Source organism: Catharus ustulatus, chromosome 6 (assembly GCF_009819885.2).
Source record: "Catharus ustulatus isolate bCatUst1 chromosome 6, bCatUst1.pri.v2, whole genome shotgun sequence".
Classification (NCBI taxonomy): domain Eukaryota; kingdom Metazoa; phylum Chordata; class Aves; order Passeriformes; family Turdidae; genus Catharus; species Catharus ustulatus.
In genome coordinates this window covers 3,791,914-3,805,833 of record NC_046226.1, presented here as the reverse complement: position 1 = coordinate 3,805,833, position 13,920 = coordinate 3,791,914, and the positions used below count along the sequence as shown (strand labels likewise).

The 13,920-nt window shown below is 41.0% G+C and overlaps 1 protein-coding gene across 1 annotated transcript in view; it reads right to left on the bottom strand.

Moving 5' to 3' along the window:
• Positions 1-13,920, bottom strand: part of PELI2 (pellino E3 ubiquitin protein ligase family member 2) — a 64,859-nt gene that overhangs the window by 32,844 nt on the left and 18,095 nt on the right. The window contains exon 2 of the mRNA XM_033063313.1: positions 7,441-7,570. Coding sequence (XP_032919204.1) covers positions 7,441-7,570 — 130 coding nt within the window. The remainder of the gene's footprint in view (positions 1-7,440; positions 7,571-13,920) is intronic.

The window sequence follows — 13,920 nt, the reverse complement described above, 5'->3', positions numbered from 1 at the left end:
TTAAATGGTAGTTTTTGTCAATATTCAAGGTTAAGAGTACAACACTTGAGGATGAGCCCAGCCTGAGACAGACCACTGCTCAGACCCTGGCCCTGTTCTCAGGCCAGTCCCCACAGTGAGAGCTGCCAGGAAATCCTGAGCAATCCTGAGCTCAGTGCACCAAGCCCTGAGTCTCTCAGGTGGCCAGGGAGTGATAGCCCTCCCTGTTTGCTGGTATCAAAAAGCAGAGAAGGAAGCATCCATCATTCCCTGGCTGTGGTGAACTCAGTGGAGGAGAGATCCCTCAGAGCTGGGGGAAGAGCAGCACTGAACAACACAGCAGTGCAGTGCTGGGCTTTGATGAGCTTCCTCAAGTCACAGTGATAGGCATCTGCTGCTACTGAGATGAGAAGGCCAAAGTATAGATTACCACAAACATTATCTCACAGCAGGCATCTGCAGAGTCCAGAACTTCCTGAAGAACTGGCAGAATCACTGTGGACAAGAGACATGCAGGATTTCAAGGCAGGTCTGTACAGAACACACTCAGTCTGACACAGAGGTCACCTAAGTACAAGCTCTGATGTAGGTCCAGTGGTTGGACTCTTCTGTTTTCATGGAAGAACACCTCAGGGATCATAAAAATAAATAATTATTTTGTAGAAGCAAAGCAACAGGGCTAAAGAATTCTGAATTGCTTTATGACTGCCAGAGAATTTGTGCATGCAGAGCTGGAGAGCTTGGAGCATCCAGCCAATGAAGCATCACCATAAGCACTTTGCTGGGGATACATCCCTTCAGAAGAGATTATCAGGATAAAGTACTCCCTGTTTTCTCCTAAAATATTTGAGGTCTTTGGTGTTGAATAGGAGCAAACCAGCAGGAACTCAACACCAAGTAAATCTACATCTAAAAGAAAGCATAAACATGTCTCAGACAAGAGACCTACAGAGTGGAAAGAGGAATCTTTGAATGTCACAAGAGAGTCACCCCTCTTATTTCTTCTCTTGGCAAACAGATAACATTACTCATTTTACAGATGGAGCCATAAGAGACTCCCAAAAACAGAAATATTTAGATTTTGTTCTTTCCATCAACAAAATCTCTAAGCACTCTGGAAAACAAGTATCTTCTAATTTGTAAAACAGGAGTAGCAGCTGTTTGTTTCTTTGAAAAGTTACTGTTGGCCCATGATGCTTCAATTGCTTTCTATGTTTTCAAAATAATTGCCCCTCTCAACAAAGCCTTGGAGCAGAGAACTCTCATCTCCTCTTTGATGCAGTTCCAACTCCCCTGTTCCAGGAGAGCAATTCCATACTCTGAGTACACACTACCTGACTTTTCCAAAACACAATGTTCCATCCATTTAAGACACTTTCATTTGAGATAACAGGAAAAGCATATCCATCATCAGCTGCCATGTTCCCCTTGTTGTGGCATTTTCTTTTGAGCATGAAACAACCTATACAGAGAAGAGGAATTCCTGTATTGCAGATGCTGACAGTCCCAGGCTCTAATAATTGTACACAAGCCCCAGCAGTCATCAGGTTGTTCCCAACTGTGCTCCAGCACAGCCCACCCAAACACCTGGAACACCCCAGCAGATCCCCACCACTCTAAAGAGAATCTCCCTGAGCCATGCCAACTTGCAGGGTGAGTTATCCCCAATAAGTTCCCAAGGCAGTCCCACTACCCAGGCAGAAATGCTATCTGTGCCCAGGTCATCCAGCTTCATTGGATCCAAAACCAGATTGAGTTTTCCTGACTTTTAGGAAGCTCAGAGCAGCCCAGCTCTCAGGAGACATGCACTTCTAAAACCAGATCCATTCCAGCCAATTGAGAGTCCAAACAGAATAAATATGAAACAGGACAGAGCTTCACCACTACAGCAGGTGGTCCAAAATTTCCACTCTAAATTCTGGGGAACAGTGGGGAAGCATGCAGGAACCGGTCAAACTGGAACAAGACAGTTTTAAACAAGTCATGCTACATTAAGCTCAAGCTGTGAAATTTTCATTTTCCAGTGAAACAAGTGGTTCTGCCATCTCCAGTACAAATCCCACTTGTGGCTTTTCCTGTGGCACAAAAAAAAAATAAATCAAGGACGTTCTGTGATGGACAGCAGGATTTGCAGTGTCTGACCTTCCACTACAGCATTTAAACCTCAGCTGAGATGCAGCCCCTTCTTTCCCTGGTTCTGCATTATCACAAGCCCAAACTCCCCAGGTTATTTCTGACATGGTCAAGGAAGCTGCAAAGTGACAGATCCTGCACAGCAATGCTCCCACAGCCTGGCTCCCTGTGGGAAGCCAAGGGGAAGCGTATGGGGAAATGAAATATTCCTGAGTTTCTTGACACCAGCCCTGGTGATCACTGCATCTTGCTCTGCTTTCAAAGGGCACCACATTCAAGTAGAATCTGCTCTAAAATACTGATTTACAGCAGATGTAGTTTAAAGAGAGTTTACAAGGAAAGCATTTTTTGATCTTTTTTTTAATCCTCTGAAGGGAGAGCATGAAAACAAAAAGCAATGTTAAGTCATAAAAAAATAATTGTTGTAGACCTCAGCAATTTTTAATTCCCCTTCCTTCACAAAACATCTGGGTTTTGTTAGAAAACACTATAAAATTATTTTCCAAGGCCTTTGACATGCATTCTGCTCAACAGGACCCAAAAGCTCAGGAGGGAGGGTTTCAAACCAAGTAAGGGCTGTTATTTATTCAGCCCTACCAGTGAAACTGGTGTAACCATTTTCTCCTGCCTAACCATTTTCCCCATTATGTGCAAGGGCACTGGGGTAGGGAGTTAGCATGTTAAGATGATGCTCATTTAATAGAAGAAAAGGACATTGCACCAAGGAAACTAATCATTCAAGCAGACTCAGTCTGATGAGCCAAGAAAAATCTGCCTGTGCACAAGCCAGGGCTCTCGAGACACCTATGCGATTAAGTTACTTCAGAACAAATTAGTGCTCCATGAACTGATTAGACCATAAATAAGCCCAACAGGAAAGAGAGAAGGCACTGACAGACACAGCATCCTCCCCACAGCAGCTGAGCTCTACAGTTCTCATTCAGAATGAGCACCAAAAAGCTGTCAGTGCCAGAAGGATTTGTGGCCGTTTCACTCCCAATTCAAAGCAGATGCAGTATCTACAGTAGATAGCTAATCACAAGAATCCTGCACTTTCCTTTTCTCTCGTCACTCAAAGCGCAAATTGCAGCTCTCTCCCCGACCTAATAATTATTCGTATGGCTGTGTTTTGTTCTTCTCCAGCAGCAGCAGGAAACTTGATTAGAGCTGCAGGAACCCAGCCAGTGACTATCCAAGCTGCTGTTGTGATAGCGCAAAGCAGAAGCCAACTCGGCAGGTAATTGGACTTGGAAGTCACAGAGATCTTCCTCAGTCAGCTTGAAATAGTAATTTCATAGGGGAGAAAATAGGTTGCCTTTATCTACCACAGGTTACCAAAGGAAAACTTTGATCCTAAGAAAGACAGATGTAATAAATACCAAGACACACCACCAGAAAAAGATATTAAAGGTGGGTTTTTTCAAGTCTTCAGCAATTCAAAAGCCATTTGGAATATTTTCTGGAGTCACTATTACACATGCAATCACTTAGGAAAGCACAACATTCCCTTGTTAAAAAGGAGTATTTCCAATGCTCAGCAGTTATATTCTCTTGCCCACTGACTTAATACTTTGGAAAATCTCAATTACCATTCACGCTGTAACAAGGGAATTCAGACATGTTTTCAGAGTAATCCTAGGGAATTCTGGAGGGCTATGTCAACAATTCCCACTTCCTGATGCCATACTTCAAGTCATTCAAATGTACACAAAGCCCTTTATTCATAGCTCTAAACTTCACACCCACAGAAATAATTCTGAAGCATCAGAAGCCAATAGAGAAATCTAAATGCTGGCAGAGCCAAAGTCATGGGGGATTCCAAGATCAGAATTTCCAGTAACACCAGTGAGCTCAGTGTTAATGCCAGCCTGGGACTGGGGGAGCTCTCTCTCACTGTGCCACAAAAAGAATCTCCACTGACAACATCCAGCAAGAAGCCAGGGATGGTCATGAACAGGAGCAATGAGGAGGGAAGATTCACCTGTGCTTGTACAGGACCAAGTGTTAACCTAGGGATGCACTGACTCACAAGATTGGATGTGGAATGGAACAGTGCAGAACACTTTGCAGAAATTGGGATCATACAGTTTTATCTCCATAGCATATTATTGACCTGCTTAAGATCTGTAAGAAAAACATACTGTCCTCAAATATTATTCCACAGTGATATTATGCCAGTTTTGTTTTCAGTCAGACACCTTTTTCCCTCTTAGACTTAAATATCCCCAACCAAAAAAAAAATGCCACAAACCCCAAAACACATAAAACCCTTATGAAAGCCTCCCCTATTCCTCCCAAAACCCAGTGAAGTCCAGTTCAGCATCCCATAATTCCCAGGTGATTATTCCAAAGACAACCTTTTATCCCATTCTCACCTGAAGTTAAGCACTAACTGGAAAATCATTTCAGACACCAGCAGACACTGACTGGAGTTTCACAGCATTAAATATTGTGCATGAAAACAACAGCTAACACAACCCAACCAAATGAGATAAACATTACAACTGACTTCTGACTTTGTTAAACAGCTCCAAATAGCTTGAAAATAAAAATCACCAACCCTAACTACATTATGGTGAGCCAACAGCACCCGTGAGTTTGGTAGTTAGAGGAAGGTTTTCACCAATTCTGTTATCATGACTGATAAACCTTCCTCTTCATCATGAGACTTGGGTCAAGAGGCAAGGAATGGCTTTCCTGTGATATGATGACTTTGAAAGAAACTCTCTAAATCAACAAAGGGGATTATCAACATCTTGAGAAATATCCATATGCAATTATGAAGACTCACAGTCCCCCACTTCCCAAACTCCTACCCCAGACATGTCCACACAGACAAGTTTAGGACATCAGAAGAGATTTAAGCTCTTTTGTACAGTAAAACCAATGTTGACAATGCTGGAAAAAGTCTATCTCAAATGGTCTGATTTTTGTCAAATAGGAGACACCATAAAATTTAGACTGAAGGATGCCTAAGCACAGAGTTAATAAAATAGGTTTTAAAGTCCAGTGCATAATATTGAAGAGATGCCTCTGTATTTTAACAATGACAGCTCTGAAAAAACTTGAGACTTACTACCCTATGCACTGCTTTTCCCCTAATATACCCATATACCCTCAGAAGGCCAAACATTTCTGAATTTTCTTCAGCACCTCAGAAGGCAGAGTGGCAAAAAGCAAGTGCTCAGTGGAAAAACAAAGGCAGTGATTCATATGCAATTAGCTCAGCTAAATTTACTACTGAAGCCATTGCTACTCCAGCTGTCCTTGACACCTGCACAGCAGGGACAATGCAACATGACAAGCATCCTCTCACCATCTACTGCAGTGCTCAGCCTGACACATGAAATTGGTGACAGCTACAGTTCTTGAGCTGCAGCATTAATGCAATCTGCACAAAACCAGCCATGCACCTTATTCAAGCTTCCATTTGTCACACAAAACCAATGGAGGCAGCCAGGGCTTCTCCCACTCCGCTAAATCCACCACCCAAAAAGCATCAGTACTCTACATTTGTCCTTTTACTCACAGATTCAGTTTACAGTGACAGACAAGCAGAACAAAACAGAAAATTGGTACCTGAAAGGTTAAAATGAAGGATGTAAAGGGAAGAAACTTTAAAATCCTAAGCAGTACAAGTTTCTGTTGGTTTATCTTTCTTAAATAAAAGTTAAGATTGAAAGACTTGAGAGCACAACTAAACTTTTGAGGTCAAGTTGCCCATTATTTTCTAAGAACTAAGCAGCTCACTCTTTATTAGTCTGTGTTTCTTCAGCCATATACACAAGTTACATGCAGAAACAATTCTCAGTAAAACAATTCAGGCTCTGGTGCCTAAGATGTGAGAAAAGCTGATGACAGCATCTTTAAAATGTAAGTGTTCTTTCTGTGCATGGAAAGAGCACTCACTGAGAGCCACTGCACCACTGTTCTGGCACACATCCACCAGCCCTGCCCCAGACAGCAGCACAAATACACAAAAGCTCTTTTCTAAGGGTTCAGAGAAAGTGCAAAATACATTCAACTTGACACATCCACCCGAATCCAAAAGCTTGGAGGAAAGGCTTTAATGTCCCAGATCCTCTGCTATCTTTATAAGGGCACTAATTGGTACAGCACACATATTTTATCTGCACTACAATAACACCACAGATGAACATTAACCAGATTCCTTGTGGTGTCTGCCAGGTGTTTAAATATTTTGCAGCTCAAATGCTGAAATACTATCTGCAGTCTAAATGCTTAAGATCATCCAGTGAGAACATGTGTATATTTTCATCCACTATGTAAAAAACCTTTCCCCATTTGTCACATTTTAAGCAACACACCAGAATTGCCAACATACACTACAGGTCTGTTCTGAAGGTTGATTTCATCAGGAAGATTTAACTCACAAAAGCTTTCATTTTGATACCAGAAACATTGAAAAATATTTCCTGTAACTTTTAATCCAAAAGACTCCACATTTATCTGAAGCAGGCAAACCCTACACAATGTTCCAAGAGAACAAGCTCTGATATTGTGTATTTTAATAAGTTTAGGCACATACTGTGTATCAGAAAAGAAAACAATCCCATATTATGCTTTAAACAACATCCTTCTCTTGGTCCAAGTCAGACAACACATTTCTGAGCATGGTGTAGATTCTCTCTCTGATCCAAGAGATATTTCAGTGAGGTACATTTCATACAAACCATCCTCCTGTGTGAGTGCCAGCACACAACTCCCCCTCCAGTTTAGCATAAACTCTACTCACTTCTTGCTTCTAAGAAAAAGGCTTTGAGAAGAGAGACAGGAAGATCTTTGCAGCCTGAAATATGTTCTACCACCAGAATTCTGACCTGGACATTACCATATTAGTATGTTAATATATTAACTTTGGTGCTTTTACTCCTTCAGGTAAAAATTTGTACAGTATCATTATTAGCAAGAAAAATTAAAGGCCCAAAGGGATCAGAACATTTTTTACAGCATGCCCAGTTATCTTCTTGAAGAAGAAATATCACTCCAGTAAGAAACTAAACTACATTGTGTGTTTTTATCCCCTGTGTAGTCTGTGGCTCAGGCAAAACAGTCAGCACTGACAGCCAGCTTTGTGAACTGGGGCAGGAAGGTCAGATTATCTCATACCTGAGCTTACAGACTATTTTAAACAGGTAACTGGATTAAAGTTATATACCCCAGAAAGCAAATCCACTGCAATCTCTGCATTAAACAAAAGTATTCTACAAGCACAGAATAAACTGGCAGCAAGGTAAATCAGCAGCAATACCTGAGTTGTTCTCACTCAGGAGCACCAAAAAGCAGAATTTGCTCAGAGTCACATACCTTTGATGCTTGAGGAGTATTGATGACATGAACAGTGCTGGGTTTAACTCCATTTGCTTTAGGTCGCTTATAAAGGGCAAATCTGCTTTTCCTGCGCCCCCTGTCACCATTAGGGAGGAATCCATTATACCTGGAAATAAAGGAAAAAAGTTGAGCATAAAACATCACCAGTCTGGAACACAGCAAAGGAGGGAGAGGTAATTAGGTCGCAGTATTCTGGTATCATCAAATGCATGGGGCAAAATTTTAAAAAAAGGAACAATCAGGCTAAGTTTTGCTTCCTGAATTGAGCATTCATTCTTCACCTACCAATGGTTGAAATTTGATTTTCATTAAAAGGTAATTAACTAAAATTAAATACTCAAGTTTTTCAGTTACAAAAACACTTCACCACCTCCAAATCAAAGGAGTTTGGAAGAACAAACTCCACATCTTCACTTTAATTTCAGAACATGAGGAGTTCTAAAATGTTTTTACCCTACCAGCCATCTACCCACGCCTCATGCAGGAATGGGGGAAAAACAGGGGCAACATGGAAAACCAAAGTAATTTAGGGGCAAGTAAAACTATGTGAAAAGGAATTTTGTTCACATAGAATGCTATGCTAGCTGTGTTCCCTCCATTTTTTAAAAAGCTTGAATCCTCAAGGCTTTATCTATTATTTAGGTGAAAGGATGCAAGTGTTTTTAATTTATGTGATTATCTGAAGCCTCACTAATGACTTTCTTTATCAGGTGTAACACAGGAGCCCTGGACAGTTCTTTCATCTCTCCCTGAGGACACAGACCCAAAGGATTAATTATTCAGAGAAGTCTGAAGCCTCAAGGGAACAGAGCTCCTTCCCCAGGGACAGGATCAACTGGAAATTTCTTTGCAGTGAATTCACCATCACCTCACTCCCAAGATTTAGGTCAGGTAGAGGCTTTTCACCACCACTCCTGCCACTCTCAGCTGGAAGAGCTTTCAGGGCTTTACTGACTCTTCCATTCCTGATCCTCAGAGATTTCAGACTTTCACCCAAAACTACAGCTGTTATTCCACTGATAAATCTCTCCTGTCTTACTGGTGAGATCTGTTTTATCCTGCTCTCATATAACCCTCTCCTGCAGTCTTTATGATTACAGGTTAACATTGCAGGCAGAAAATAAAATGAAAAGAGGCAGCAATGCAGTAACCCAGAGTGTTTATTTATCATTATATCCTGTACATGAAACTATTTGTATAACAGGGGAATGCACTTGGAGAGCCTCCTGTCCTTCTTGCTGATGGTTGAGCACAAGCAAGAACAGATTTAAGATAAAAATTATCTCAAATCTCACTGCTCTGGAACTTAAAACCCAGACATTTTAAAAATGCACATTTAATACATGATGCTAAAGCCACATAGAAAGTTGAGAGACTTCCAGCTGAACTGGTCCTCTCACTTTCATAGGGAAGAATTCTGTGTCTTTCTAGAAAATTAAAGGGGATTCCCTAACACAGCACAAAACCAACAGGAGTTGATCACTATTATTTAGTGCCAGACCTACTTGCACCTTGGAAATTTATCACAAGGGACCAGTCTCTAGAAAGATACATCAAAATGTTCCACAGGCACTTAAATACCAGCACTTAAAATAGGAGTTATTTGATTCTCCATTTGAATCTCCCTGGGTATATGCACATGCTTTCTTTCAAAGACACTATTATCAGGAATATGCCATCAAGTTTTAACTTGTTGAAGACAAGATTCTTTCTACAAGTATTTCTATCTGGAAACCTAAAAAAGTAACAATTCCCTCAGAAATAATACATTACTATATATTACCATTGCTAGCTTTATATCCTGTAATTATTGATTTTTCTTATACTTATGCAACTGCTAAACAGTACTGAATTAAAGTAGTTCCAATGGAAGTTAAAACCAGGCAAGCAGGGTTTTATTGTTTGGGGGATTTTTTTCCTCATTTTCAGAAGACAATTTTGACTGGAGAAGGTCAATGTATTTCATTTCAGGTCTCTGTGGGGTTAAATTAATTTTACAATAGGTAAATGGTTAAAAAACCTCCTGGAATCTTCAAATAGGAAGGAAATACAAACAAAGTGAACACTGAACTCATTCATCCTCATTAGCACTGACAAATTTTCATGAAGGTTTTCCTTGTAGCCATTTCTACATTTCCACAAAGGGCAGGAAGAATTGAATGGTAGTCTTATAATTTGTTATGCTTCAATTATAGACCTGTAAGTTTGATTTTGATCCAACAGTAGTAGAAAGAGCTGGGCCAGTCCCTAGGGATACACACATGTTTTACAAGGGGGGAAGAAAAGAGGGTGTGAGAAGTTGCCTCTTTCCATAATAGTGGTTCTCCATATTAGTAGCTAGCTTCTTTTTTCCTCTGCCTTCACTCAGAGTCAGGATTGAAGCACAAGAGATGGATTTTCTTGTTTGCACACAGTTGTTTATTAATTCTTATCTATAGTACAGAGTTCTGCAGCACTTCTAGCTAACAAGCTAAAAGTGAGAAAATGGAGGTAGATCTGGCTAGTTACAAGGTCTTTTAAAGCCTAATTATCAAATTAAAAGCTAACATCTATATTATTTGTATTTTTGACCCAATGACCAAACACCTGTGACCTGCACTGTGGTACTTTCTATCCAATTAAAAATCACTACCTGAAATAATGAAGAAGGAACAAGAAGGAAGAGGCACCGCCCAAGAACTTCCATCTTGTCCCATACCTATTACTATATTCTAAAACCCCAAATTCCAAACCTTTCACCATGTGAAATCACACATTTCTATTCAAACTACACACCAGTGATTTTAACTCCACCACTCAAATTTGGAAGCCTTCTCCCATCCTCAGGTCAAAAGCTGTGTTCTCCAGGGGGTCAGTGCCAGAAAGCTCAAAACTCCCAAGCTTTAGAGCTCCAACATTTCCACAGCCAGCAGACACCTTCATTTCTCCAAGGCCAGGACTCTCAGGCTGCTCCCCACCAAAAAACCTGGAATAAATGTTATTTCCAACTAATAAACTAGGTAAAAAAACAAATCAATTTCACAGAGCACTAATTTCTGAGAGCACCTTGCCCACAAACAGATCTGTGGGGCACTTTGGAAGTTCTCCAGTTGTTTATCAGACCAACACATGTGGAAGGAGCAGTCCTGTGCTTTTCCCAAATGCTTCTCAGTGACAGCAGCACCAGGACAAGCTGCATCATGAAACCTCCTGGGATAATTATCTCAGTTGATAGCACTATTCCTTGCAAATAAGGGAGTGGTGCTGGCATGGGCTATGGACACCATAATTATCAAAGCCAGTTTCCTACAGATTTACATCAAACACTTGAAGAGTTTGGTATACAATGAACTGCAAACTCCAATTAAGCTTTTCCCATGGCTGGGATAAGTAATGAAAGCCTCTCCTCTGCCTGGATTCAGGGCTGTCTGCAGAGCAAGACCACACATGCTCTCTCCCACAGTCCACTGTGGCAAGATCCTGCCTTCTACAAGTCTTGTACTACTTGTACAACTACAAGGACTTGTCTGCTTCAGAGATCAGCAACAAGCTTTGAACTGTTTGTCAGAAGGCTTGTTACACAGGCTTGTTTGGTTTATGTATATTTTGGTTTTGTTTGTTTAAAAAAATCCAGACAGTGGCAAAGAGTAAGTGACAGTTCTGTTACAAGAGCTCTAAATCTCAACTTGCACCTTGGAAAGTTCAACTTGAGGAAGTCATCCTCAGATTTAAGGTATCTACTAGCTGACATTGCAGGTGCTGCATGTAGTTGAGTTTTTTTACAATGCTGTCAAAATACAAATCACCATAAACTTAAATACTTCTGCATATCTATGCAAACTACCTCCCAAAAGACAAGAACTGAACAACTCCTGATTTTCACCTGTAATATTTTCCCCAGACAAAAAAGGAACAATTTTACTTTGCTTTCCTTGTCTATTACTAACAGATCTACAGCACAACTCATCATTTTTGGATGAAAACCATCCCAAATGACAGATCTGGCTATGAACAGATGAGATGCTGCTGTTCAGTTTTTTCCATAGCTTTAGTGAGTCAAACAGCACATCTTTGCTCACTAAATAATAAAGCTGCAGAAGTCAAGTCAGACTTGAGGAAATCTTTCCTTTAAGTACATTCTGATCCCATATTTGGTAGAATCCTGTAGTACATACTTCACATACAGCAAAATTCAGTTTGTGCTCACACTGTATTTTCTTTGTCCCACATGTGTGCTGCCAAAAGCAGCAGTCTCACCTTTCCTTTGTTAATTCATTCCCACTGCTTCTCTTGGTTCACATGAAGGGAAAAAAAACTAGACTTATGCTTTAAGTTCAGCTTTAAAACCACATTCCTCACTCTCCAGCCCACTGCAAAGCCACAGAAGCACTTTTATCAGCAACATGGAAAACAGCAGAGAGCAGGAGAGATTCCCTTGGAAGTACTGCAACTCTACAGCTATCACGACATCCACCACATATGAAACCTAAAATGCATTATTCACCTTTGCAACACCCAGTCCCAGAGCTTTTCCCAGCTCCACACTCAAGTCCTGACTAACTGGAAAACCCTCTGCTGCTGAAGCATCCAGCACTCCCTCCCCTGAACACATGTTAAAAGGGAAAAAGTTACATTCATAGTTTATAGCAGAACACAAACAGAAAGCTTCAACATAAGCAAAGTTGACAACAAAATAAGTATATTTGTGTCTCCCTTTATATAATATCACTGCCAGCCAGTACTTCATAGTCTTTACACCCTCTTCCCTTGTATCAACCTCAACAATTCATTTTGTATCTAGCAATATTTCAGCAAAAGAAAGGCTAAGGATTTCCTTTCTACAAAAAGGCAAGAATTGTTTCAAACACATTTTTCTGCATCACAGCTTCAGAAAACAAGCAGTTGCTGTCTGCCAGCTATCTGAGAATTTCAGTGAAACAGAACAGTGAAGTTATTCTCAAACTTAATCTCATGAGGAAGAGTTGCCAAATAGCAAAAGCAAAGTTAAGGAGTATTCTGTACCAACAGGATACTCCTGGCTCATTTGCTCCTTTGAACTGTGTTCTCTGCTGCTGTATCAGTGTCACAGATATTAACTCAATATGAATTTCAGTCTCAGCTTGTCTCCAGCTATTGCATGCATCAATGTCTGTCCTAGAAGGAGCCCCCACCACCAGAGGTATTGCTAATCCTGGTCCTGTTGGGGAGTTTTGGCACAACTGCTTCAGAGATCACTGCAACAGATTGAACAAACACCTTCAGTGCTGAAGTTTCTTTGAGGCCAGAAGGAGGATATTGTTTTCTCCTTGTTGCCCTCATCCCCAGGCTCAAGCCTTGACTGACCACCAGGTTCCCTTTCCCCACTGCACATGCACCTCTGGAAAATGTACAGCTGCTTTCTGACCCCAGAACACAGAAAACAGAGCTGGCAGAGCCACCTGCTCCATCCCCAACTCAAAGCCTTGATCCAGCCAATCCATGACACCTCTGTTGGAGTTAGCCTGGATGACCCAGCTCTCCCCACTGTGTTTCAACATCTTTAGAGTTAAAACTTTTCCCCATGCACATAGCAAGAGATCCAGGTCAAGCCAGTCTACTGCACTTCCTGCCAAATCCACCAAAGAGCTTAAACAATCTGTTCTCTCTTCCTTCTCACAGCAGGCTCACGTGCTACAAGATTAATTCCCATCAGATTTTCTGAAGGAAAACGTTTTAAGTAGTTACAACAGCAAAACTAAAGTAGTATTAAGTAGAAAGGCTACAGCAATAAGCAACTCATGGATAACCAAAAGGCTTCCATCCTTTGATTAAGAAAAAGCCACTGATCCAAGATCTTTGGTTTATGCAACCTGGGAGGAAGCCCTGAATGAAAGACACAGTCCCACCTCAGACTCTGCTGGCTAAGACATCTCCATAGGCATAAATGCTTCCTAATCACTACCAGTTGTACAGCTTAACAAAGCCAGTCTTCCTGCAGAGCAAGAAAATCCAAACCAGCAAGTTCCAAAGTCCCAAATAATCTCATCTCTTCACCCAGTTAAAAGCAATGTTTTTGCATCTGTGAACTTGGCTATCCATAAGAAAGGTATGTTGGAGTTATTAATTGTGGATATAGTCAGTTTGGGGTTGTTTCTTTTTTTGTTTCTGAGAGAAGTGTTTGTTCTTAAAACTTGCATTTATGAAATCATTTTGCTGTCATAAAACACTTCAGAAAGTATTCCCTTCTCCAGCACTTTTGGAACACTCATTGGTACAGTGATTAGCCCTGCGTGTGTGTGTTCACCACAAGCCTTCTCATCCCCAACACCAAATTTTAGTACTCCTGGCTTTAACTGCTCCCTGGACTGTCCTGGAGCCTTCAAAGAGGGTACAATGACCCAGTGAAATGCAGCCTGACCAGATCTGTGCCATCACCCTGGATTTTTCAGAGAAAAGGCTGATTTGCACCACTGGCTCATGATTAGGAGTTACTTTTAA